At 50.2% G+C, this 23,605-nt stretch overlaps 1 protein-coding gene and 1 long non-coding RNA gene across 4 annotated transcripts in view; one reads left to right on the forward strand and one right to left on the reverse strand.

The window, feature by feature from the left end:
- Window positions 1-15,467, forward strand: part of CHST3 (carbohydrate sulfotransferase 3) — a 39,737-nt gene extending 24,270 nt beyond the window's left edge. For all 3 annotated transcript variants that reach the window (XM_069572522.1, XM_069572521.1, XM_069572523.1), the window contains 2 exons: window positions 7,617-7,837; window positions 9,286-15,467. In XM_069572522.1, coding sequence (XP_069428623.1) covers window positions 7,698-7,837; window positions 9,286-10,585 — 1,440 coding nt within the window. In that variant the 5' untranslated portion in view covers window positions 7,617-7,697 and the 3' untranslated portion in view covers window positions 10,586-15,467. The remainder of the gene's footprint in view (window positions 1-7,616; window positions 7,838-9,285) is intronic.
- LOC138430345 (uncharacterized) lies at window positions 1,093-9,453 on the reverse strand. The gene is made up of 3 exons (XR_011253107.1): window positions 9,167-9,453; window positions 4,833-4,907; window positions 1,093-4,639 (listed from the first exon to the last, which is right to left on the reverse strand). It is a non-coding gene; the product is annotated as an uncharacterized lncRNA (long non-coding RNA).
- Window positions 15,468-23,605: the final 8,138 nt, after the last annotated feature.

A 23,605-nucleotide genomic window follows, 5' to 3' on the forward strand; every position in this document is an offset into this window, starting at 1 on the left:
GCATATTAATCCTCTCCTGTGTGTAAAATCAATAGCATATTAATCATCTCCTATGTGTGTGTGTGTGTGTGCGTATAAAATCAATAGCATATTAATCATCTATGTGTGTGTGTGTGCGTATAAAATCAATAACATATTAATCATCTCCTATGTGTCCAATATTCCACTAGCATGGGGGAAGAGAAAGTACGAGAAACCACAGCCAACTCTTAGAGACAGTTATGAATCCATTCATTCACCTCGCAAACATAATGAGCCCTGCCACATGCTGGGGCGGCTGTCCAAGGAATGAACAGCGGATCCCCCTGGAGTCCTCCGCTGCCCTCCTTCCCCTGCCTGTTGTTTATGAACTCACTTTTTTCCCCTATGGAGACAGACATGCCATAAAGTGCATTACTCTAGCCGTTGGTAAGTGCACAGTCCGTGGCAGTAAGTGCATTCACGCTGCTGTGCAGCCTTCACAGCAGTCTGTCTCCAGAACGTGTTCATTTTCCCAAACTGGCACTGTGTCCTCGTCGAATACTAACTCACAGGGTCAGGCAACCACCTTCCTCCTTTCTGTCTCTCTGATTTGGCTCCTCTAGGTACCTCAAGTGCATGCGTGCGGGCTACGTTGCTTGAGTCGTGTCTGACTCTTTCTGACCCTAGGGACCATAGTCTGCCAGGCCCCTCTGTCCATGAGATTAGGCATAAATCCTGGAGTGGGTTGCCATGCTCTCCTCCAGGGGATCTTCCCAACCCAGGGACTGAACCTGCGTCTCTCACATCTCCTTCACTGGCAGGTGGGTTCTTTACCACCAGAATCATATGGGATGTGTCCTTTCATGGCTGGCTTATTTCTCCTCATAAGCATCCTGTCCTTCAGGCTCGTGTCCGCTGTGCATGTCACAGGCCCCACACTGACTTCCTTAAGGCCCCATGTGTCCCTCCTCTCCTCCACACTCTCCCAGCTTGCTCAGACCACCTCCTCTCTCCTGGACCGGCGCAAAAGGGACAGCCTGGTCTCCCAGCCTCCAGGCCTTCCTTCTTCCAGTGCATTTCCCACGCCACTTCCAAAGTAATTTTACATTTCTCTTTTTAAGCTGCAGATTAGATTTTTAAATTTTTTAATTAAAGTGGTATATGTATGGTTGTCAAAAAGTCAAATACAAAAAGGTAGAAAATGAAAGAATCATCACTCTGTATTCCATCTTTGCAGCTCTGCATCAGCGTCTTTAACCCCTGCATGGCTTGCTTTCACTGGGCCAGTGTTCTGCCTCAGCCAGCCCCGTCTGTTGAGACACTCAAGGCGCTTCTCACACGCTGGACTCCCAAGGCTGGGTGCACATCCTTGCCCATGAGTCTTGGCTCACGTTGAGGTCGGTTTCAAACAAGCCAACTGACTCTTCACCTAGCTGCCCGGCTGCACAGCTGTGGGCATCCTGGACACCAGCCTCTGCTGCAACCCCTGACTGGGCAAGGGCTAGAAAGCCTAGAGCAGTGGTTCGGCGCTGAGCTGGCCCAGGGCCCAGCATGAGAGATATGGGAAATACCTTTGCTTCCCATGCTTCTAGGGGGGGTGGGGACTATTCTCTGGGGCCCTGTATCCATGCAGCTGTCAGCGTTTTGCACAAAATGTGTTTCTCACACAGCTGAGCAGGCCCTGATGAAGTGACTGTTTCAAATGAGGATAGAGAGCACTCTCCCCCACATCCTCACACAGGAAAACAAGGCTAAGGGGCCGCAGGGGTCTGTCCCTGCCAGAGATGGCTCCCTGAGAGTCTGTAGCAACCCCCACGCCCACCTCTGCACCAGGCTAGCCCTCAGCCCTCTGGTCCATCCCGTGGCTCTGGCCCACGGCTTCTCAGAAGCTCTTAGGTGTCCACTGCTGCTCAGATGATGCACACCTCCAACTTGGGAGTGTCTGCTCTGGTTCTGTCTTGGCTGAGGCTGGACATATGCCCATAAGGAAGTTTTAGATGGTTTGTTTTTAGGACAGGAAGCTGGAGTCCCGGAACAGGAAGGGTCTGGGGAGGAATGACAGCCCCGGGCTGTACAGGCCCTCAGCCAGGGCCCCATCTACTTCCTCGTTCTCGCATGCCTTCTCTTCGTCCTTCCATCCCTGGTTCATGTGATGGCACTCGGGCATTTACTCTCCTGTCAGACACTAAGTTGGACAGCCCAGGCCATCTCTGGACACCCATACATGAAACAGAACCTCGTCTGGACAGGCCACTGGATGCACTCCTGCATCCTCGCAGCAGAGATCGCCTCTGAGCATGCATGCTTCTCCTGGTTCTGCCCCTGCCTCTACTCAAGGGGATCTAGAGGCCACTCATGGAAGCCCTCCCAAGGTCTCCCCTCCTAGGTGTCTGGGGGCCTGGCATGTCAGGGCACCTCCCGGCCCCCAGGGCTGCAGCTCATGAGTAGGTTCGGAGTTTCCCCACAATGGGCTTCACTGCTCCTGTCTCTGCCCAGGAGACTCCTCCATCTCAGCCCCTGGCCTTCCTTGGCCCAGGCAGCTCCTCCTCCTGCTGGCGGAAAGGCTGTAAGCGGCGCCTGCCACAGCGGAGGCCCTGATCCCCACTGTGCTCTTGGCCCGGAGTGAGCCAAGCGAGGGGAGTGGAGCTTTGCTGCCTGATGCAATGTCTGGCAGGGCCCATCCCTTATCAGAGCACCACTCACAGCAGAGTCTGGGACCCCACCTCCTCCACGGGAGGAAGCCATCCAAGTACAAAACTGTTCTCTCGCGAGGGCCCTTTGCCAGATCACGAGGGAGGCCTGAGCACAAAGGGCCCCGAGGGGAGAGCAGGGTAGGGGAGCCAGTGCCTGGAGTGTAGGGCCTCAGATCACCGCCTGCTTTCTTTCCAGGGCTCCCTCGCTGAGGTTGCCTGGGCTGCCTCCACTGTCTTCTGCCCTCCCTGCTACTACCACGTAGCTGGGGAGACCTGGAACTGAAAGCCACAGGCCGAGGTTCTTTATCCTCAAAAAGGTATCCCAGATTGTTATGACAATTTGAGACTAACATACGTGAAGCCCCAAGCACAAAGGTCGGCCCACAGTACACGTTTGTAGCACACTCCCATAGTATATGCATGTAGTATCCACTCAGTCCCTGCTTGGGGGGCACTTAGTGCACAGCCCACTCTAGTATCCTTGCCTGGGAAACCCCATGGACAGTGGAGCCTGGCAGTCTACAGTCCATAGCGTTACAAAGAGTAGGACATGCCTGAGCGAGTAAACATCAGCAATACTCAGTGCACGCCTGCAGCACAGCATGCAGACTGGCTTCACTCAGACAGGGAACAGTGGCTTTTTCTTCTTTCTCTTTGTATTTTCCATCAACTTAGAATGATTGAGCATCTCACAGTGGGCTAAATTCTTTGGAAAAAGCATTCCTCTATTCATTCTACAAGTAAGAGGCACCTACTGTGCCTGGCGCACACGGAGCAGGAATACAGAGGGAGCTCACACGCCAGTGGTTGAAACAGGCAGTAAACAAGTACATTTCCATCCAAGACGGGAGCAAGCAAGGTGCTAAAAGGGATAGGGAGAAGGGAGACAGTCCACATTAGGTCGGTGGGCAGGGAAGGACTCCAGGGGAGGGGACCTCTGAGCTGAGTCCTGAGTTTAACTGGGCCCAGGACAGCTGCCCTGCTCCCCTGCATTCAGAGGCTGAGCCAGATGTGCCCCTGGCCTTTCACCATTGGCCCTGCTGCCCTGGCAGTGTGACCTCTGCTGGCATCCCGGCAGGGGGATACCACCTTTTCCTCTGGCTGTTGCGTTACTGCTGGGTGTTGAGGGGAAGAAAGGTATCGAGCACTACCCCAGAGATGGCATCTGCCAAGAAAAAGAAGAGATATTTCATTCTCCCCACGAGCTAAGCAAGGCAGGCACCACAGCTCTAGGGAGGGTTTGTCCAGTGTTACAGATATCACAGACACACTTCTTGCAAAGGGCCTCTTGTAGGCCACCTTCTACGTGCATGACCCCCACCTCGGCCATCCCCCATGACCCTGTGACCTCCTGGCATCTGTGACCCTCTGCTACCTCCTGGGTCTGGGGCTCTCTAAACCACCCTCTCCTGACTTCCCATTTGCCTGCTGGCCTTCCAACGCTAACCCTAGGGGCAGCCTGCCTGGACCAGGGCCGACGAACCAACAGCCTGCCTGGGATTTCATTTGGAGGGAGTTTTCACCCTTGTGTCTTCCTTTTAGGGAAATGTCAGCAAGGTTCTCAGGAACTCTGTATTATTCAGGGACTAAGGGGGCTGGGATGGCAAGTCTAAAATAGAAACACTTTCTGGAAGGGAAGGGAGGAGAAGGTTCAGGATCTTTGTCATCGACACAGTCAACTTTGTAAATTATACCAAAGATGTTAGACCCAGAAGAGAGAGGGCAGCCAACACAACTCCCTGTGCCCAATGCCTGCCTTTTCTCCCTCTCCATGCACCAGATACTGCTCCTCAGAGCAACATTATACAGCAGGAACCACCCTTTTCACGCTACCAGTAAAGAAGCTGAGGCCCAGAGAGGTTAAGTCAGTTATACAATGTCACACAGCATGTCAGACAAGCAGGAAGAACGAGAACCCAGGACTTCTGGTCCTAGCTTCTTTGCTTCTCTCACATCGTCAGATCCGGGCCCTTTCTGCTGAGAGCCTAGAGGGAAGAAAGCCAATATTTCAATCCTTTGTGCTCTGCAGACTCAGTACTGAGTCCCACCCTCCTAGCAGGACAGGTGGCCTCACACACCACAGGCTAAACTGGGTGAGTGAGGAACACAGCCCCGCCCAGCGTTCTGCAAACACATGCTGACTGCCTGCCAGTCAGCAGCTTCAGTGAGCTGACTTACCAGTAACTTGCTGGGCAGTGGGTACATGGCAGGTGCTCTTCTAGATGCTGGTCTGGACTTCAGAGAACTTGTAGTCTAGGAATGAGAGACAGACACACCATCAGCTGCAAAGTCCAATCATTCGTGCTGTGGAGCAGGGGGTGTCACTGTGGAACATCAAAAGGGTGGAATGACTTAGATTTGGGAGGGGCAGTTGGGCTGTTGCTGGAGGAAACTTGGGCAAATTATTTAATCTCTCTCTCTACCTCAGTTTCCTCATCTGTAAAATGGGTCACTATCTAACAGGGCTTTTGTGGGATGAGGAAATACAAATCAAGTCCTTGGCATGCTACTAGGCACAGAGGAGTAACTTTATAAATTTTAACAAATTTCATCAACTCATATCCTTGTAGTTGGCTCTTTCATCCAGAGTATAAGTCCCATGAGGGCATGGGTGGGGTCTGCTTGTTCCCTGCTGTGGGATACAGTGCCTAGACTGGCACATAGTAGGTGCTCAGGAGATATTTGTTTAATAAGTGCATGGGAAATGGCCCAGAAGAATTAGGAAGAGGCAAGAATATTCAGTTACCCTTGAACTGGCCTTGCAGCCCTCCTCCCTCCTGGCTCAGGTCCACCCACCTATACTTCCAAAGCACCCCGGCCTTTGGCCAGGGTGAGCTGCCCGCTGCCCCTGCCCCCCACTGCTCTGCCCTGCACAGGTGAGGCCCTCCTCTCTGGCTGCCAGGGTATACATCTGTCTTCTCATAAGCAGAACCCCAGTCTCACTGCTTTCCCTAGAGGGTAGATTTTCTGGTTGTCCCTAAAACCACTTCCATTGTATGATGAAGCTGCAGCCTGGGGGCCCTCCTTTCAGCCCTCCCACTCCTCAGCGTCAATATCAGGTTGGAAAAAATCCGTCTTTCCCAGGAAGGATACTCCCGGATGCCCTGCACAAGGCATTCACAATTAACACTTTTCTAAACTTGTAGCAGACTGTCTCCCATGGATGAGAGTCCTTGTGGAGAAATGGAGAGACTTTCGGAAGAGGGGGTTGTGCTGGAATATGGGGGCTTGGGGTACAGGTATGTGTTTGATGGTGAGGATAAATGAAAGCAATGGTGATTCAGGCTGCACTGGGCAACAGTGTATTTGCTCTGGCTTTTAAAAATAGATACAGTTTCAGTTAAGAGTCATTTATTCCTTTAACCATTCTGTCATTTAGCAGCCATGCATGAGTGTCTCCTGTGTGCCTGGCCCAGTACTAAGGGATAATGAGGGGCCCAGACAAACTGCCTGCCCTCCACAAAGAGATGGTCAGCACTGAACAAGTCATTTCAAGTGGGAGTGCTTTATGACAAAGTCTCAGATCATAATGCGGGGGGGCCATGGGGGCCCTAATCTATCCAGGAGGAAGCTGCCCCACGAAGCTGAGACCTGAAGGCCGAGGCCATATGACGGATTTTGCTAGAATTCACATGGTACGGTGGAAAACCTTTAGTTAATTTTAAAACATTTATACATCCACATGGTAAAATTTCTAATGGTGCACAGTGTTACACAGTAAATGTTAAAACTCACCTCACCCTTCTCTTCTGACCTACCCATTCGTTTGTTACTGGCCTGGTGTCTCCCTGCAGTCACAGTCCACTTGTATTTAGCATTTATATTTTTCTCTCCCTTAATTTTTTTTTCATACTGCATCAGAGCTTCTCAACCTGGGATGATTTTGCACCACCCCACCCCTCCTTACCCACCCACCCTCACCCAGAGGACATCTGTCAATGTCTGGAGACATTTCTGATTGTCACAGCTGAGCAGAGGAGACTCTACTGGTATCTAATGAGGAGAAGCCAAAGATGCTGCTCAGCATCCTACAACGTACAGGACAGCCCCCACAGCAAAGAATTATCTGATCCAAAATGTCAACAGTGCTGACATAAAGAAGAACAAAATAATGCCATCTGCAGCAACATGGACAGACCTGGACGTTATCATACTGAGTGAAGTCAGACAGAGAATGACAAATACCATCTAATACAGCTTATAGTGCAATCTAAAAAAAGGGTACAAATGAACTTACTTGGAAAACACAGAGTCACAGATGTAGAAAACAAACTTTTCGTTACCAAGGGTGAAAGAGGGGGAGGGATAAATTCGGAGACTGGGATTGACATATACACACTACTATCTATAAAACAGATAACTAATAAGATTATATGGAACAAGAATCTTTAAAAAAAAGTGGATATATGTATAACTGATTCACTTTGCTGTACAGCAGAAATAAACATTGTAAGTCAACTGTACCCCAATAAAAGCTAAATTTCAAAAAATGTCAATAGTGCTAAGAAACCCTATCCTATATGCAGACTGTCTGCAGCTTGCTTATCTATAACATCTACACATTATATATAACTATATAATTATTCATATCAGCATTAGTAGATCCCTCTCATTCTTTGTGGCTGCATAATAATCCATTATTTGCATCATCGTTTTTTTTATTTAGATGTTTAACTCTTTTGCTATTGCAAACACATATACTGCAAGGAGTATTCTTTTTTGTACTTTTGCCTTTGACTCATGAGGTCAAAGCATAAATTGATGGAAGTGACATGGATGAATCAGAAGGTTCGTTAACATTTTAAATGACCGGATTTCAAGTTTCTGGGGCACAGTTCATTGGGAGAGTGGGTCTGGAGTTCTGGCTGCTAAACAGGGCTGCGGGGGCCCCAAAAATCTGGTGGAAAAGCTATTTGTTCTCAACTATAGACAAGGGTGTCCTGACTGCCCATCTCTCCACAGGACCAGGTATCCCCCACGTGAAGGACGAGCCAGGTCCTGAGTGATGCCCCTGAGCTGAGTGCCACGGCCCCACCCTTCCCCATGGAGAAAGGACTCTCTTTGCCCCAGGACTGCCGACATTTTCTGCACAGCTTGAGAATGAGGAGCAAATATGCCCTCTTCCTGGCTTTTGTGGTGGTGGTTTTTGTCTTCATTGAAAAGGAAAATAAAATCATATCAAGGTGAGGGATGCAAGCACAAGTCTTCCTTATCCAGGTGGGATGGGTGAGGGCACAGAGGTGGCTGCAGGGCTCTCTCTGTGGACCAACAAAGGCAATCCTTCAGCCAGTCACCACCAAGCCCCTCCTGTGCCCAGGCAGGTCATATCCATGTCATGACCGCACAGCAGTGAGACTTGGACTCTGGACTCAGGCATCCTGAGTTGGAGTCCTGATTCTGACCCCGCCCTTTTTTTTCTGGCCACAGCATGCAGCTTTCAGGATCTTAGTTCCCTGACCAGGGGTGGAACCCAAGCCCCGTGCAGTGGAAGCACAGAGTCCTAACTGCTGGATTGCCAGGGAATTCCCATGATTCTGGCCCTTTCTAGCTGCGACAGCTTAGATAAGTCATTTCACTTTTCTGCCTTAAGTTCCTCTTCTAAAATGTGGCTAATGATGGGGCCTGCTTTGTTGTAAAGATTAAATAAGAAAATGTAAAAGCATTTAGCCCAGTGTCTAACACATAGTTGGTATCCTGTGGTTACTGGCTGTTGCTATTATTATTAGTTAACTTCCTGGCCTAGGATGATACCTCACACTAACAGCATATTTCCTATACTAATCCAAAGTCATGGATGAGGGATTTCCTGGCTGGTCCAGTGATTAAGACTCTGTTCTCCCAGGGCAGGGGCTCTGGGGTTCCACTCCTGGTCAGGAAACTAGATCCATCATGCTGCAACTAAAGATCCACATGCCTTAATGGATGACTATGAGGTAGGGTTCTGGTACAGATACTCTGGTTAGCAGGGCTGCCATGTTCAGCTGCCCAGGTTGTGTACTGCTCAACTCTAGGGGTGTGCACTCTCATAGGCTACACGGAGGATGCATAGAGTTGGCAGTGTACCATTGTGTGCAGTGGCCCTGTTAGTGAGCCTGCTATACACAGAAGGATTTATAGACCTCTCCCAGGCACAACCCTTGCACAAAAGCATCAACCAAGATCAGCAGATTAGGAATTCAGCTGGGTAGTAGGCATTATGCTGGTACCCTACCTGGGTTCCTCAGCATAGACTATTCCAGTCTGTGCCTACTGGGTCCTGTTGCAAGCCCCTACAACTCTCCACCTGCACACTGGCAAGCCAGAAGTCCTGGGAAGTAAATACCTCTGGGAGAAGCCCTCAGCCAAGGCCACCTGGGAGTTTCACATCCCCTGGGTGAGGGAATCCTGAGGTGTGCTCTGCCTACCCCTCTGTCACCTGGGGTTCCCCTGGCAGAGCAATTTGGCCACAGCGATTTTCCTCCTCAAGTCCCTACCCGTTCCCCCTGTGATCATGTCCCAAATAAACTACTTACACTCAAATCCTTGCCTCAAAGTCAGCTTCTCAGTGGTGATCCTAGGACACTCCTATGGGTGGCACAGGGGAAAGAGTCCCCAGTCAGTCACTGATCTCGGTATCCCTTTGCTCTCACAGGGTCTCAGACAAGCTGAAGCAGATCCCTCAGTCCCTGGTAGAGGCCAACAGCACCGACCCAGCCCTGGTCTTGGCCGAGAACGCATCCCTCTTGTCCCTGAGTGAGCTGGATTCGGCCTTCCTGCAGCTGCAGAGCCGCCTGCGAAACCTCAGTCTGCTGCTGGGCTTGGAGCCAGCAGAGGAGGCCGAGGAGGAGCAGATGCTGGAGGCGGAAGAGGAATGGGAGCAGCTGGAACCCCGCCCACCCGCCGAGGCCCCGCCCCGGCGCCACGTGCTCCTCATGGCCACGACTCGCACCGGTTCCTCGTTTGTGGGTGAGTTCTTCAATCAGCAGGGCAATATCTTCTACCTCTTCGAGCCGCTGTGGCACATCGAGCGCACGGTGTCCTTCGAGCAGGGTGGCGCCAACGCTGCGGGCTCGGCCTTGGTCTACCGCGACGTGCTCAAGCAGCTTTTCCTGTGCGACCTGTACATCCTGGAGCACTTCATCATCCCGGCGCCCGAGGACCACCTGACCCAGTTCGTGTTCCGCCGGGGCTCCAGCCGCTCCCTCTGCGAGGACCCCGTCTGCACGCCCCTCGTCAAGAAGGTCTTCGAGAAGTATCCCTGCAAGAACCGCCGCTGTGGACCTCTCAACATGACGCTGGCCGCTGAAGCCTGCCGCCGCAAGGAGCACATGGCCGTCAAGGCCGTCCGCATCAGGCAACTGGAGTTCCTCCAGCCACTGGCCGAGGACCCCCGTCTCGACCTGCGCGTCATCCAGCTGGTGCGCGACCCCCGCGCTGTGCTGGCCTCCCGTATGGTGGCCTTTGCGGACAAGTACGAGACCTGGAAGAAGTGGGTGGCCAAGGGACAGGACCAGCTGAGGGAGGAGGAGGTGCTGCGGCTGAAGGGCAACTGTGAGAGCATCCGCCTATCTGCCGAGTTGGGCCTGAGGCAGCCGGCTTGGCTGCGGGGCCGCTACATGCTGGTGCGCTACGAGGACGTGGCCCTCCGGCCGCTGCAGAAGGCCCAGGAGATGTATCGCTTTGCAGGCATCCCCCTAACCCCGCAGGTGGAGGACTGGATCCAGAAGAACACCCAGGCGGCCCACGATGGCATCTACTCCACGCAGAAGAACTCCTCGGAACAGTTTGAGAAATGGCGCTTCAGCATGCCCTTCAAGCTGGCGCAGGTGGTGCAGGCTGCCTGCGGCCCGGCCATGCGCCTCTTCGGCTACAAGCCAGTGCAGGATGCCGCCTCGCTCTCCAACCGCTCTGTCAGCCTGCTGGAGGAGCGCGGCACCTTCTGGGTCACGTAGGGGGCCCGGGGTGCCAGCACCCCTGCTGCTGAAAGTCCCGCTCTGCCTGCCTCACCCAGGCCCGCGGGGAGTCTGCGGCGCCGCCGCAGGGCGTGGGCTGGAAGACGCATCGGGCGTAAGCCGCGCCTGCGCTGTAGAAGTAGGCCCCCAGCCAGCTCGCTTCCCTTGCAGCTGTGGGCCCGGGGCTTCCCGCTGAGAACAGGACGGTGGCCGGCCCTGTTGAGGGCTGTCAAACCCAGACCTAAGGGACTGTCGTCTCCTGAGCAGACCCAGGCAGGCCCGGGCCTGTTCACGATTCTTTCTCTCCTCTCCCTCTCTCTCCCTCTTTCTCTCTCTCTCGCTCTCTCTCTCTCTCTCTCTCTCACACACACACACACGCACACACACACACACACACAGATGTCCTGTAGACCTAGTGGGCAAGGGTCTACAAATATTTAACAACCGGAAGGGGTTCCGGCAGGAACTAGTCACAGTCAGACCCCATGCTTCACTCAGTGTGAACCTTTCAGTTTCTGAATTTCTTCATAATCCAGGGTAGCATTTGAGTGGGTCACTGGGGAGAGGTGAAATCAGCTCTATATAGAGTGACAAAATATACATATAAAGACACATACCTACATTCACACCCCACACCAGAAAAACAGAAATATATGCACACGTGCCTACAGGAAAAAAAGCTTTTCAGAGTTATTAGAGCATGCGGGAGGGACTTCCCACATGGCACTAGTGGTAAAGAACTGCCTGTCAATGCAGGAGATATAATAGATTTCAGTTGGATCCCTGGGTCTGGAAGATCCCCTGGCAGGGGGCATGACAACCCACTCCAGTATTCTTGCCTGGAAAGTCCCATGGACAAAGGGGCCTGGCGGGCCAAAGTCCATGGGTTGCAAAGAGTCGGACAGGACAAATGAATTAGCTTGCGGCATACAGGAGGATCGGGGAGTGGTATATGGTCATGGACCATGACCCTATTCCCCATGCAAGTCTGAGGCTGGGTGATGGGTACAGAACTGCTATCTGCGTGGCCTCTGCCCACCTTAGATTCTCATGGCTATTTCCCTCCTGTCCTTGCTGCTAGTAGGCAGCATGTTTTAAATTGGCATGTCTGACCCCAATGTGATGGCAGCCTGAAGGCCCCGTCCCTGCTCAGTTGACTCCCCAAGAGCATGTCCGTGTTTGAAAGCTGCTTCAGGCCTGAATGGCAGGAGCATTTATGGTCCCTGGAGACAAAAGGCAGCTCAGGAGTCCCGTCATTTCCAGCCAGGCCTCTGTGGGGCAGGGCCCAGATGGAAGTATAGAGTGCCCTTGGGGGAAAAGTCACATCAGGATAGCCCCTCCCCTGAGAAGACAGTGGACAGAGGTCAGCCACGTGGTTGGTTGTCATGGTGGTGTGGTTAGTGTCTGGAATTCCTCCTTTAGAGCTCTGGGAAGAGCGTTGCTCAACATGGGATGGTCTGAGTGTTTTAAGTTTTTTATGGTTTGGTCTCTTGTGGCCATATTTTCAGGTTTGTTTCTGCAGGAGTGCTTCTTGGAAGCACTGTGGCCTTGAGCGGGGCGGGGAGGATCAGTGGGGAGCAGTTTAGATCCTGCCCCAGAGAGAGGATTAGGAGAAGGAAACTTCCTCCAGAAGGATCAGAGCCTAGATGGCCACATGGCAGCCCACAGTGCCCCACGGGCTTTTCTGTTTGAACCCATGTGGAACAGATCTCAGAAATCACCAGTGTCCTTTGCTGAGTGTCCGAGGCCGCATAAATTAGCAGTCCTCACCCCCTCCTCAAGAAGAGGCCAGATTTTAAAATCTCTCCCAAGCCCTAATATATTACCTGAAGGAAATATGACCAAGCACCAGATGTCCCCAAAGCGGAAGCCTTTCCCCACTCTCATCCCAAACCAGGGAGCAGAACTCAGTACCCCCTGAAAACTTGCAGAAGAATCAGAAGTTCACTAAGGGCTGTTTCTGATTTCCTGGACAACCTCTGTATCAGATCCATCCCATTATCAAGCCTGGAGGGCTGAGTTTTGTTTCGAGTATTATGGACAGCAGGGAAATACAAGATCTTAGTCCAGCTGGGGTTGCTATAGGGAAGAAAGGGGTGCATCCTGGTGGAAAGCCAGCCTTTGAAAAGGTGAGGACACTGACCATCTTGTGGGATCCATTACAATCAGTGCCCTGGGTCTCCATCACCATGGATTCAGCCAGTCAAGGAAATCTCTAGGTTTTATAGTCCAAGCATAAACTGCACAGGGAACTGGCTCTAATTTGGGGTTCAAAGGTACTCTAGCTCTGAAAACTTGATCCTGGGGCAGAGTGGTGCCAGGATGGTTCTGGCAGGCCCAGAAGTGCTGGTCCTTCTTCCCCAGCCCCTGCCCTGCTCCCTCCACTATCCCTTACTTGGGGGTGAGGGGGGGGCAGACACCTCTGTCCAGCACCCTTACTGGGTCCTAGTGTGGATAGCAGACTTTCTTCCTTACTTCTTTCCTTCCTATGCCTTTGGGGCTAAGGCCTCTACCCCTGAATCCTGAGGACTGTGTGGAGAATGGACCTTTGGGACTTCTCAGGACATTGACAATTTGTACACTGCAGGTTGACTTAATTTATTTATTTTGTGAAAAAGAAGAGATGGAAAAATATTTTATTATTTGCAGGGACTCAAAGCTGTACCCAAATCAAGAAAGACAACAGTAATAGAAGCCATTCACTTCATGTATACAAGGACACTCCAAGACAATTCAGAATACACCAGAGGACAAAGCTGAGCACATGGGAGTCGTGACAGCTGCAGGGTGTTTTTTTAGCTTGGGTTTTTTCCTCTTGTTGATTTGAAGATACGACAGTAAGACCCTTTCTGCATTATTACCTTTGCCCATGTGTCTGAAATAAGACACAACTCACCTGAGTGTTGCCTTGGGCTCAGCAATGCTCTGGGAACCCTTGGGGTTTTAGGGAGGACAGGGTGGGGTGATTACTGACTTTATACTCCTTGGGACCTGGTTGGAGACCCACATGAGGTGTTACCAGCAGGGAGCTGGGTTAGGGAGAGTGGTCCAGCTGAGAGGCAGTGCCTCGTTTTCCAGCAAGGCCAGCCTTGGTTTGTTTTTCTGTTCCTGCTGTGTTCCCTCCTCATACCGGAGCCTTCCCCTCTGCAACACCCACCTGCCTGGAGACAGGGAGCGTTGAGGCCTCACCTCCGCCAGCCGCCAGCTCCCCCGGAACAAAAGGCTCATTCAGCAATGAGCGTTTACTCATTTTCTTCTTCATGAAGACCTCTTTAGCCCAGCCTATAAAAATAGCTCAGAACATTCCAGGCCTTGGTGAGACAGGGCAGTGTCCAGCACCCTCAGGGCGTCACCCTTGCTGCCCATTCCTGGCTTTTCCTCTGGACCTTGTTTATAAATCTTGGAGTGGATGAGGACATGGGGAAAGGTCTATGGGAGCAGGATTTGGGAGGGGGCAGGATTCCTGAGTCCCATAGAGAGGGAAGATATGCAGATACGCAGGGCTCTGTAGCACAGCTCCTGCAGGTTATCACCAAGTTATCACTCAGGTGGAGAGACACGAGCAAATTCTAGCCCTTTGTCTGTTTATGTGATGCACTCACTTGAAAATAAAAACAGAAAAACAAAATATTTGTCAGCCAGCACCCTCAGCCTGGGAGCTGTGCCAGAATCTGGTCTGATGGGACGGCTGCTGACCACACCCTTAAGAGCAAAAGTCCCACTGAACCCACTACAATGACATCTTTCCACCTCTGCTCTCCAGATGAGCTCCAGGGAATCCGTGTCCCAGAAGATGTATGCTTAGCCAATCAACAGACAGGAGGTGTAAGCATCCAGTGCTCTGGTCCTAACCCTGAAGGTCTCTTCTAGCCCTGGGCCTGTGTTAATTGACTGTGGGGCCTGTCCCTTAAGAGGCCCTGGATTATGAATGACGGGGGCAGAAGACTGGATGGCTGTGTCCCTGAGGCAGGGAGGTGATGGGGGGAACAGATGCCTGCAGAGGATGCTCCTTTAAATTTGTGCAGACTGATGAGATCCAAGAAGAAGCAGGTCTTGTCAGTCTGCTCACATTTAAAGAAGACACATCCTCTGAGATCCAGAGTTGATGGGTTTGCCTGGGAAGATTCCTAGGACATGGTCCAGTTAGAAAGGGAGGGAGGAGGCCCAAGGTTTCCTGAATGCAGCCATGTCGTCTCTCAACTACCATGGTTTCAGGAAGAGTGGAAGCTGCTCTTTACCTCAAAAGGATGAAGCAGAATTAGCAACTGCAGATGTCTTAAGAACTTCAAGATCCTAGGGTCTTGTGACCTTTGTCATTCCATACTGTGCATGGGGGACAAATTAGTTATGCATTTCCAAGATTACATAGTGCCATCTTCAGGGCCTAGCCCATATTGTGGACCAGGTATTTTATTTGTATTTGTCAAATAAAATGACCTATGTATCTTGCTTCTTCTAACATTGGGCTTGAGCGGGGCACCCCCTACAGTCTCCATTTCATCTGTACTTTCTAGGCCAAATCTGCCTGATTCACCTGCTCCCTCCTGGATCCTGCAAACTCTTTTTGCCAAGACCTTGGCCTTATGTCATATTTCATGGCCACGTAGTACAGGATACCCCTTTCCTGGCCATAGGTGGCCTGGTATGTACATATGTGTCCACACATCTGTATGTGTAGCATGTAGTTCAGCCTGCTTGGCCCTGTTGCTCCCAGCCCCTTTGCCATCAGTGTTGTTGCCATCAATGTTCTTGCCGTGGCTACAGTCTCCTGAAAATACAGGGGCTGCCTTCAGAAAGCTGGTGGCTACTGCCAGTCAGGATCTGCTTTGCAGAACAGAATGTGAATTATTTAATTAAAAATGAAAACATGCAACAAGCAGAATCTGAAGTGTGTCTCTGTCCTCTTTGTATTTATTCTCAGCAGCAATTAGGTTGTAAAAATTAACAGGAAAACTTATACATCAATTATATCTCAATAAAGCGGGGTTGGGAGAAATAAAAAAAAATTAACAAGGAAAAAAATTAGCAGCCATAGGAAAGGGGTAGCTTCCAGCATGAAGCAAGTCACAGAAACTGCTCCCTGTTCCTGAGAGGTGAAAGGCACAAGGAAAGTATGGATGCATGCAGCGGCTGTGGTGAAGCTGCGTGTTCTTTATGTTACCAGAATGGCAGAGCCGGCAATAACAGTTTGGAGTTGGCTGCAAGGACAGTGTCTGAGAGAGAAATACCCAGGCATCGTCAGGGACGTTAGTTAGAGGCCAGGGGACCTGGTGACAAGTCCCAGCTTTGCCACTTTGTGGTGCTATGATTTTGGGTAAGTCAGTTCCTTTAATCTGTACCCCAGTTGCCTTTACAATGAAAGGTGTAATTGGTAGTTAACAACCATTGTTCCAAAAATGCATACCCTTTTGGGATGGACTGAAGTCGGCTGTAAGGGCAGGCGATGCTTTCCCACTCAGAGCAGCTGTGCATTCATTTGGCCTTCAAATAAATTTCAAGAATCACCTGAGATTGCTACAAACCCTTGCAGCTAAGAAGTGCAGGGCAATTACATGCTGCATCAGTCAAATCAACTTAGTGCAAATTAGATTTCCACACTTTTGTTTCCTAACAGCCACCTGCAGGGAACGGTTTTTTCCCCAGGAAGAAGGGTTCATTTTAGAACCCGAGAAGGCAGAGCCTGTGGAGCTTTGTGGTTTTGGGGACACAGGAAAAGCAGGAACAGCAGCAGCCATGAAGAGGCAGAGAACAGCTGGAAACTGGGGACAGTAGTCCCTGGAATGAGGGGGTGACAGAGTGAAGCATGGTATGAGGACAAGAGAGCTCGTCCCCCCAGATTCAAACCTGCATCTGTCATTCCACCCAGGCCAAGCCTCGGAGACTCAGACCACTCACCTCCCTACCCTTAAAATACCGGAGGCAGCACAATGACACCCGACCTGGGTGAAATCTTGGCCATCCGGCCCCCAGCCAGGTGCCACTGCTGTTTCCAATCTTCTGGGCGCTGGATATATTTAGTTTAATTTCTAGGCTGTGTTTCCTACCACAAATGGTCCCCTGGAGAAACAAATTGCCCTAATCATAGAGCCGAGAAGCCTGGAGACCTCCCCACCCTCCCACGCTCAGCCACCAGCCTAGGCCAAGCCTCTTTCCACTCCCAGACCTCTGAGGGCTCCTGTATGTTCCTGTACTACACCACAAGTTATCCACCCTGCGGAGGAGCTGAACACCCCATGGGGTCGCTGAGACAGCCAGTCAGCTGGCTCGGTCCTAGCAGACAGCCTGATCACGCACAGAGAGGCCTTGGGCCTGTGCACTTGTGCACAGAGCCCTGCCAGGTCCTGGGGTCCACAGCAGTGTCCCCAAGTCTTTGGAGGACCTGTGGTCACCTAACCTCTTATAAGGGAGTACAGTTCACATTAGTGTATTAAAGGCTCCGAGAAGCCCTGCTTTCCTCTGACTGATCCAGTTTACCAGGATTCCCTCAAAACCAATTTTATGGGTGGAATTTTTATCACGTAAACTTTTTTTTTCCCTGAATAAGATCTTCAAGACTTTGGCATTCTACAGAACAGTTTGTACTTACCAGAAACCTGCAAGGGTAAGTGTTTAGGACTAAAAGCCATGGTAAGCAGACAGTAAGGTGGTAGGTGACGTAGCTACCTACTTCAAGGGAGAAAAAGCCCAGGGTTTCAGGGCCCCCATCCCGCTTTCCCATCCTCCTCACTGAGCTGCAGGCCAGGAACAAGAGTTGGCCTTGGGGTCACTGGAGGACAGAGATCACAGCTCCAACACATCCATGCTGCTGTCATAAAACCTGCTGGTGGCTTGAAACCCTTGGTGTCTTCAAATCAACCCACACCTGCGGGGCCTCTGTAGCATTACCCAAAAGATGTAGTGACCCCTATGGAGAGTGGGGACCCTGGAGAGCCAGGCCAGGCATAAACATCACGGGACACTACTGAATTGAGAAACTCGAGCTTAGGATAGTTCTTAAAGGAACCATTTCTAAAACATCTGGACAAAGGTTACTAACAGTAAATAGGTTCCTGAGATGCAATCCCTTAGTAGCTAGTAAAGCCCTTGCTAAATGCTGCTGTGCAGTTTATTAGAAGAGCAAGCAAGCAGTAAAGATTCAGCTGGAGAGGCTTGCCCAAGAAAATCAGAATGAGGGAGAGAAGGAAGGGAGGGAGGGAGGAAAGGAGAGTAACAAGGAAGAGACATTCTCAGAGATGCAGGGAAGGAAGACAGCCATGTTGCTGGAAAGAACACCCATGAGCATAGCCACAGCCATGATGCCCAAGCATTTAAGGGATGCCAGGGTCAGGACAGGCCCAGTGCACACCTAGCCCCACACATCACTGGCCATGGACCAAATCTACCCTGCGGATGCGTGGTCCATACGTGGGCTGCTTTTGTTTATAACAACTGACCAACACTTAAAAATTAAGGGTTTTATATAAAAAACATATTGTCATCTTGACAATCAGGCCTCTTGCTTTGAGTCACACAAGAAGCTAACTCTGAGACAAAGGTTTGAGAGCAAATGGTTTATGATGGAGCTGCAGACGGCCCAGCAGGGGAAGAGGGGAGGCGACAGGCAGCAAAGGGCACAGTGCTGAGCCAGTGGCCACCGTGGACAGCTGGAGCTGAATGCGTCTAGGAGGTGCGTGAAGCTTGAACCTTGGGATGACCCGAGCTGAGGGGCAAGGTGAAGACACTGAGAGCATACCTACATCAAAGACCCATCAGTCTTTGGCTGAAGGCCATTCTTGGGATGTAGTAATTCCCTTAGCACTTGCTCTGCTTGCAGAACATTCTGGAATTCTGAAAAAAGCTGTCAGGCCCAGAAAGGAAGGAAGATACAAGTGGTTGGAAGTTTCCAGAGCACCGTGCAAGTTTCCAAAGTAGATATGTGAGAGGGGAGGGGCCTGACAGCACCTGCTCCCTGGGGTGGTAAGTCACGCAGGGCTCTCACCCTGGCACAACAGCTGGCTGCAGCTGTGGAGAAGGGCGGGGCCCGGGCTCCCTCTGGTCTCTCCAATACAAGGCACCACTGATCACGGCATCAGCATTGATGCTTTACTTCCAGTGGACACATTGGACACATGGATTCCTCTCTGTGAATCCATGGCCATCCAAAGGGAGAAAGCAGCGGGCCAGGAAGGCCACAGTGTGACCCCATTCATTAGGACAGCACCCAGGCCCTGGAGCATTTGAGTTTTCAAACCCCACTTGAAGTCCTAGTGGAATGCTGAGGTCTGTGTTGGCTTTCCCCAACAGGCCCACAGAGGGGCCCTTAATGCTTAGACCTTGGGCATAACGTGGTTAGTTCTAGATACCGTGGACTCTGCCTAGGTCTGTCTGGTCAAAACACCGTGGAACTTAACCTTCCCCCTTCCCTTCACCATCTCTCCACACACACACCTGAATTTCACCTGCTCACCCCTACCCCAAAACAGCTGCTGCCCACCAGAGCAGGAGGCCAGAATATACAGTGAGGCGGAGCGTAGGTGCTTTTCCCATGTGGAGGGTGGGCGGGGCCACGCAGCATCTGGTCCATACCAGTGCTGCCCTCCCTGGAAAGCTTTCCATGTCTTTCTGCTCTGATGCACATAGTAGGTAATGCTCACTTGCGGGGCCTCACAGGCCCCTTGGGTGCGCTCTTATGGTGCTCACAATGGCAATCCTCAGTGCCTGGGCTCAGATGCCACCCCATTCTTGCCCACCCAGGAAAGTTCAACAGGGTGACCCAGGAGACAGCATGTCAAAAGGCCTTCAGGATGAAGAGGACTTGAAGGGTTCGGGGCCAAGAAACAGTTTGCTCTGGTTGAAGTGGCTGGAGGCTGGAGAGGAAAGCTAGGACCTGAATATGAAGGAGCCTCCAAGCCATGCTAAGAGGTTGGACTTGATCCCAAGAACTGTAGGGAGCTGCTGAATGATAGAGTGAAGCAACGTGGGCTGGTCTGACCAGTTACATCCCATTTTACAGATGAGAAGAGAGAGGTACAGAAAGCTGACATGACCAGCAGTGTCAACATATGAATCTACATCCCTACTCGTTGAAGACCCTTCTGTCCCATTTTTTGCCTCAACTCTCCCGCTTCCATCTGTTAGGACCCCACAGGCCACGAAAATGCTGTGGAGATCCAGAACCAAAGGGGTTCCTTTGGGATCATACAGAACAAGCCTAACCTCTTCCCTGTGTGCCAGCTTTCCAAAGTCATCCTGAGTCTGCTCTTCTCCAGCAAGGTGTCCCAGCTGTGTGACCTTGGACCGTAAACTGCCCTCTCTGAGCCTCAGGTTGCTCATGTATTAAAATAGGGATAGTATCAATGTGAAGGGTGAGTGTAGCATGTCTGGTTCATGGTAAGCCCTGAGTAAACAGTGGCTGCTGTTACTTGAAAACAGAGATCCTTCACCCTATGTTCACACTCTTTTCGATGCCTCAGTTAATCAATGAATCAACAAATATTTTGAAGGCTAGTGTTGTTTAGTTGCTAAGTCTTTTGGGACCCCATGGACTATCACCCTCCAGGCTCCTCTGTCCATGGAATTCCCCATGATGAGAATACTGGTGTGGGTTGCTGTTTCCTTCTCCAGGGGATCTTTCCAACCCAGGGGTTGAACCCACATTTCCTGCATTGGTAGGTAGATTCTTTACCTCTGAGTCATCAGGGAAGCCCTTTTAAAGTTATAGGGAATCCTAAATAGAGCTCACAGTGGAGCCTGGGACCAAATAGAATAGGTCCCTCAGTATCTGCCCCAGCAGGACAAATCATAAAAAGCAGTGCTGAGCTTCCAGGAATGACCCTCAGATGGCCCACAGAGCAACTCCCAGAGTTTGGTTGAGTGAGTAGGGGCTAATCTTCCCTTTCCTTTTGGAAGCTTTCATTAATCCACTGCTACGTTTCAGCAGTCTCCTCTGACTTAATGTTGATTTCTTTAAGCAGTTCCCTTTCCAGGAAAAAACTGCCCTCTACCTCTGTATGTATGAGTGGAAAGGCTGACCCTTGAGAACCAAGAAGATTTGGGTTTAAGTCAATTCATTCAAAACATTGTCCAACGGGCAGCACTTCTCCCTGATGACCTGGCCCCTGAGGGGTCTGGCTGGCCCAAATGGAAGTGTGTTCAGACTTGGTCTGAAGCCTACCACTCTGAAGCAAGTCTGGCTTGGCTGGGAGCAGAGGAACAGCTGAGAAGACATGTGTTGAGACTTGCCCTTGGAAGTAGGAATCCAAGAAGCTCACAACAGGGAAATGCTCCTGACAACTTACTTCTTGATACATGCCCTTCATATTCTCTCTCATGGGAGGTTAAGTCTCAGCGAAAGCCTTCACATCGTGTCTCCTGGCACAGCGCAAATGGTGGGCGGATGAATGAATGAATGGAGAGGAAGTTTAAGAGGCAGTTGGAATAAACATTTTTTCCAATTGTAGCAATACACACGTAACCTAAAATTTACTGTTAGTGAAAGCAGGACATTCATAATGTGTAACCTGGAGAGGGAAATGGCAGCCCACTCCAGCATTCTTGCCTGGTGAATCCCATGGACTGAGGAGCCTGATGGACTAGAGTCCATAGGGCCACAGAGAGTTATGACAGTCAGACATGACTGAAGCGACTGATGCACACATGCACACAGTATGTAACCATCATCAGAACCTTTCCATCACCCTAAAAGGAAACCCCGTATGCCCTGCGACTGCAAGTCTGCTCCGGTCTCTGTGGATTTGTCTATTCTGGACATTTCGTATAAATGGAATCATACGATATGTGACCTCCTGTTTCTGGCTTCTTTCACTTAGCATAATATTTTCAAAGTTCATCCATGTTGTAGGATGTATTAGAACTTCATTCCTTTTTGAGGCTAGATAATAGCCCATTGTGTGGATAAACCACATTTTGTTTATGAATCTGTAAGCAGATGGGTACTTGGGTTGTTTCTGTCTTTTGGCACCACTTTCATTTAATGAACATTTCCTGAGCTCCTGCAATGACCCTAACACTGTCTTGGGGACTCACTCATTATCTATTATTGAATCCTCAGTACCACTCTCAACTGAGGTGGAAATGATTTCCCCATTTTAAAGATAAAGGAACGGAGCGTCTGCAAGATTTAAGGAATTTGCTGTGATAAAAAGTAGCGGTAGTTCAGCCCAGCAAGCACTGGCTCTGGGCTCACAGCATGCAGCCCCCACACCGGGCCGCCCGGCATGGAAGCGAAAAACCTACCATCAGACCCAATGATTGTGTCCATCCCTCCCTGCATATGACAGATGGCACTGTCCAGTTGCAAGTGGTTTGGACCTCACTGGTTCAAGTGTAAGTCACCAGCTCCCTTCTGACCTTGGCAATGCAACCTCACTCAGCCTCTACCTGTAGCAACAGCTCCCTGAGCTTTATCAGTCTCCTCAGAGGCCTAAGACCTCCATTCACTCAAAATACCTCTCTCAAAACCCTCCAGATACTCACAACTGATCAGGAATCATAATGAAGAACTTCCCCAGTGGTCCAGTGGTTAAGACTCCATGTGTCCACTGTAGGGGGCATGGCTTTGAACCCTAGTTGGGGAACTAAGATCTCATATGCCATCCACGGTAGCCAAAAATAGAGAAGAAAACTGATTTGCAGCTGCTGTGTGTGTGTTGGGGGTAGGGGTGGGGAGAGGAAAGTAAAGATGAGTAATGTCATATATAAGGTCACAAAGAACAATTTTAAAAATAATCATAATGATGATGATTTATTGAGTTTGGCATATGCCCAGTACCTTCCAAGCATTATCTCCTTGGATGATCCTTCCATCCCTGTGAAACTGGCTCTTGATTTGATCATTTTACTCATATTGCCCCATTTTACTGGTAAGGAAACTAAGTCTTGGAGAGGCAGACCCTGGGTGGACCAGGTTGCAAAACAAGGTCTTTCTGCTCCGGACTGGACTTCAGGCCAGCCGTGCCACATCACTGTGGGGACCTGTGCGTGCTTTGGCACCCTCAATCCTATTCTCGGTGACAGGGGTATATAAAAGGCACTTGTCAGTCCAGTTGTCTGGGATCTGAGGCAATCCCTGCAGATGTCATCTGCCTCTGTGAACAGCGCTCATAGGATCCTGGCCAAGAAAGAAGCAGTGGGACCAGAGATTCTCTTTAGGACTTGGCTTTCAGTGCCAGAAGACTGGAGCTAAGACAGAAATATCACCCGCAGAGCTGCTGGAGGAAATTCTCCTGTTGCCCTCCAGATACAGGCCCACAGTATACCCAGGCATAAAGCTCAAACTCAGCAGACAGCCAAGAAATGCAAACTAAAACAACAATGACCTCTTAAATTGGCAACTGTCTTTTAAAATACTAAAACCTAATGCTGATGAAGGCATAGAGAAACACCCATTCATCTGCTGGGAGGAAAGTTTGGTAATATGCATCAAATACCTTAACATTTTTCATACCCTTTCATCCGGCAAATCCAGTACAGGAGTTTATTCTAAGGAAATAACTGTGGCTGAATGCTAAGATTTAACGTTTGAATCATTAAACATTTCTAATGGTGAAAAACAAACAGAAAAAACCTCTTAACTATTGAATAATAAGGAACTGGTCAAATAAATTATGGTTACACATATGATGGGATACTTTGCAACTATTAAAATAATCATACAGAAGGCCTTTTATGACATTAAAGATATATAGGATATATTAAACAAAAGTAGTCTATAAAATTCCATTTACATAAAATATTTTTTATAATGTGAAATATTTTGCACAGAGAAATGATTGGAAAGACATAAACCAAACTGTTGACAATAAATTACTTATCTGAATTTTCAACAATTTCTTTAACAAACACGGATTCCTTACATTCATCACATAGTGTTTAAGAGCATAGTGTCTGGGGACTTCTCTGGTGGTCCAGTAGCTAAGATTCCATGATCCCAATGCAGGCCACCCGGGTCTGATCCCTGGTCAGGAAATTAGTTTCCACGTGCTGCAACTACGAGATCGAATGCTGCAACTATAAGAACCT

The sequence above is a fragment of the Ovis canadensis genome, chromosome 25, assembly GCF_042477335.2.
Source record: "Ovis canadensis isolate MfBH-ARS-UI-01 breed Bighorn chromosome 25, ARS-UI_OviCan_v2, whole genome shotgun sequence".
Lineage (NCBI taxonomy): Eukaryota > Metazoa > Chordata > Mammalia > Artiodactyla > Bovidae > Ovis > Ovis canadensis.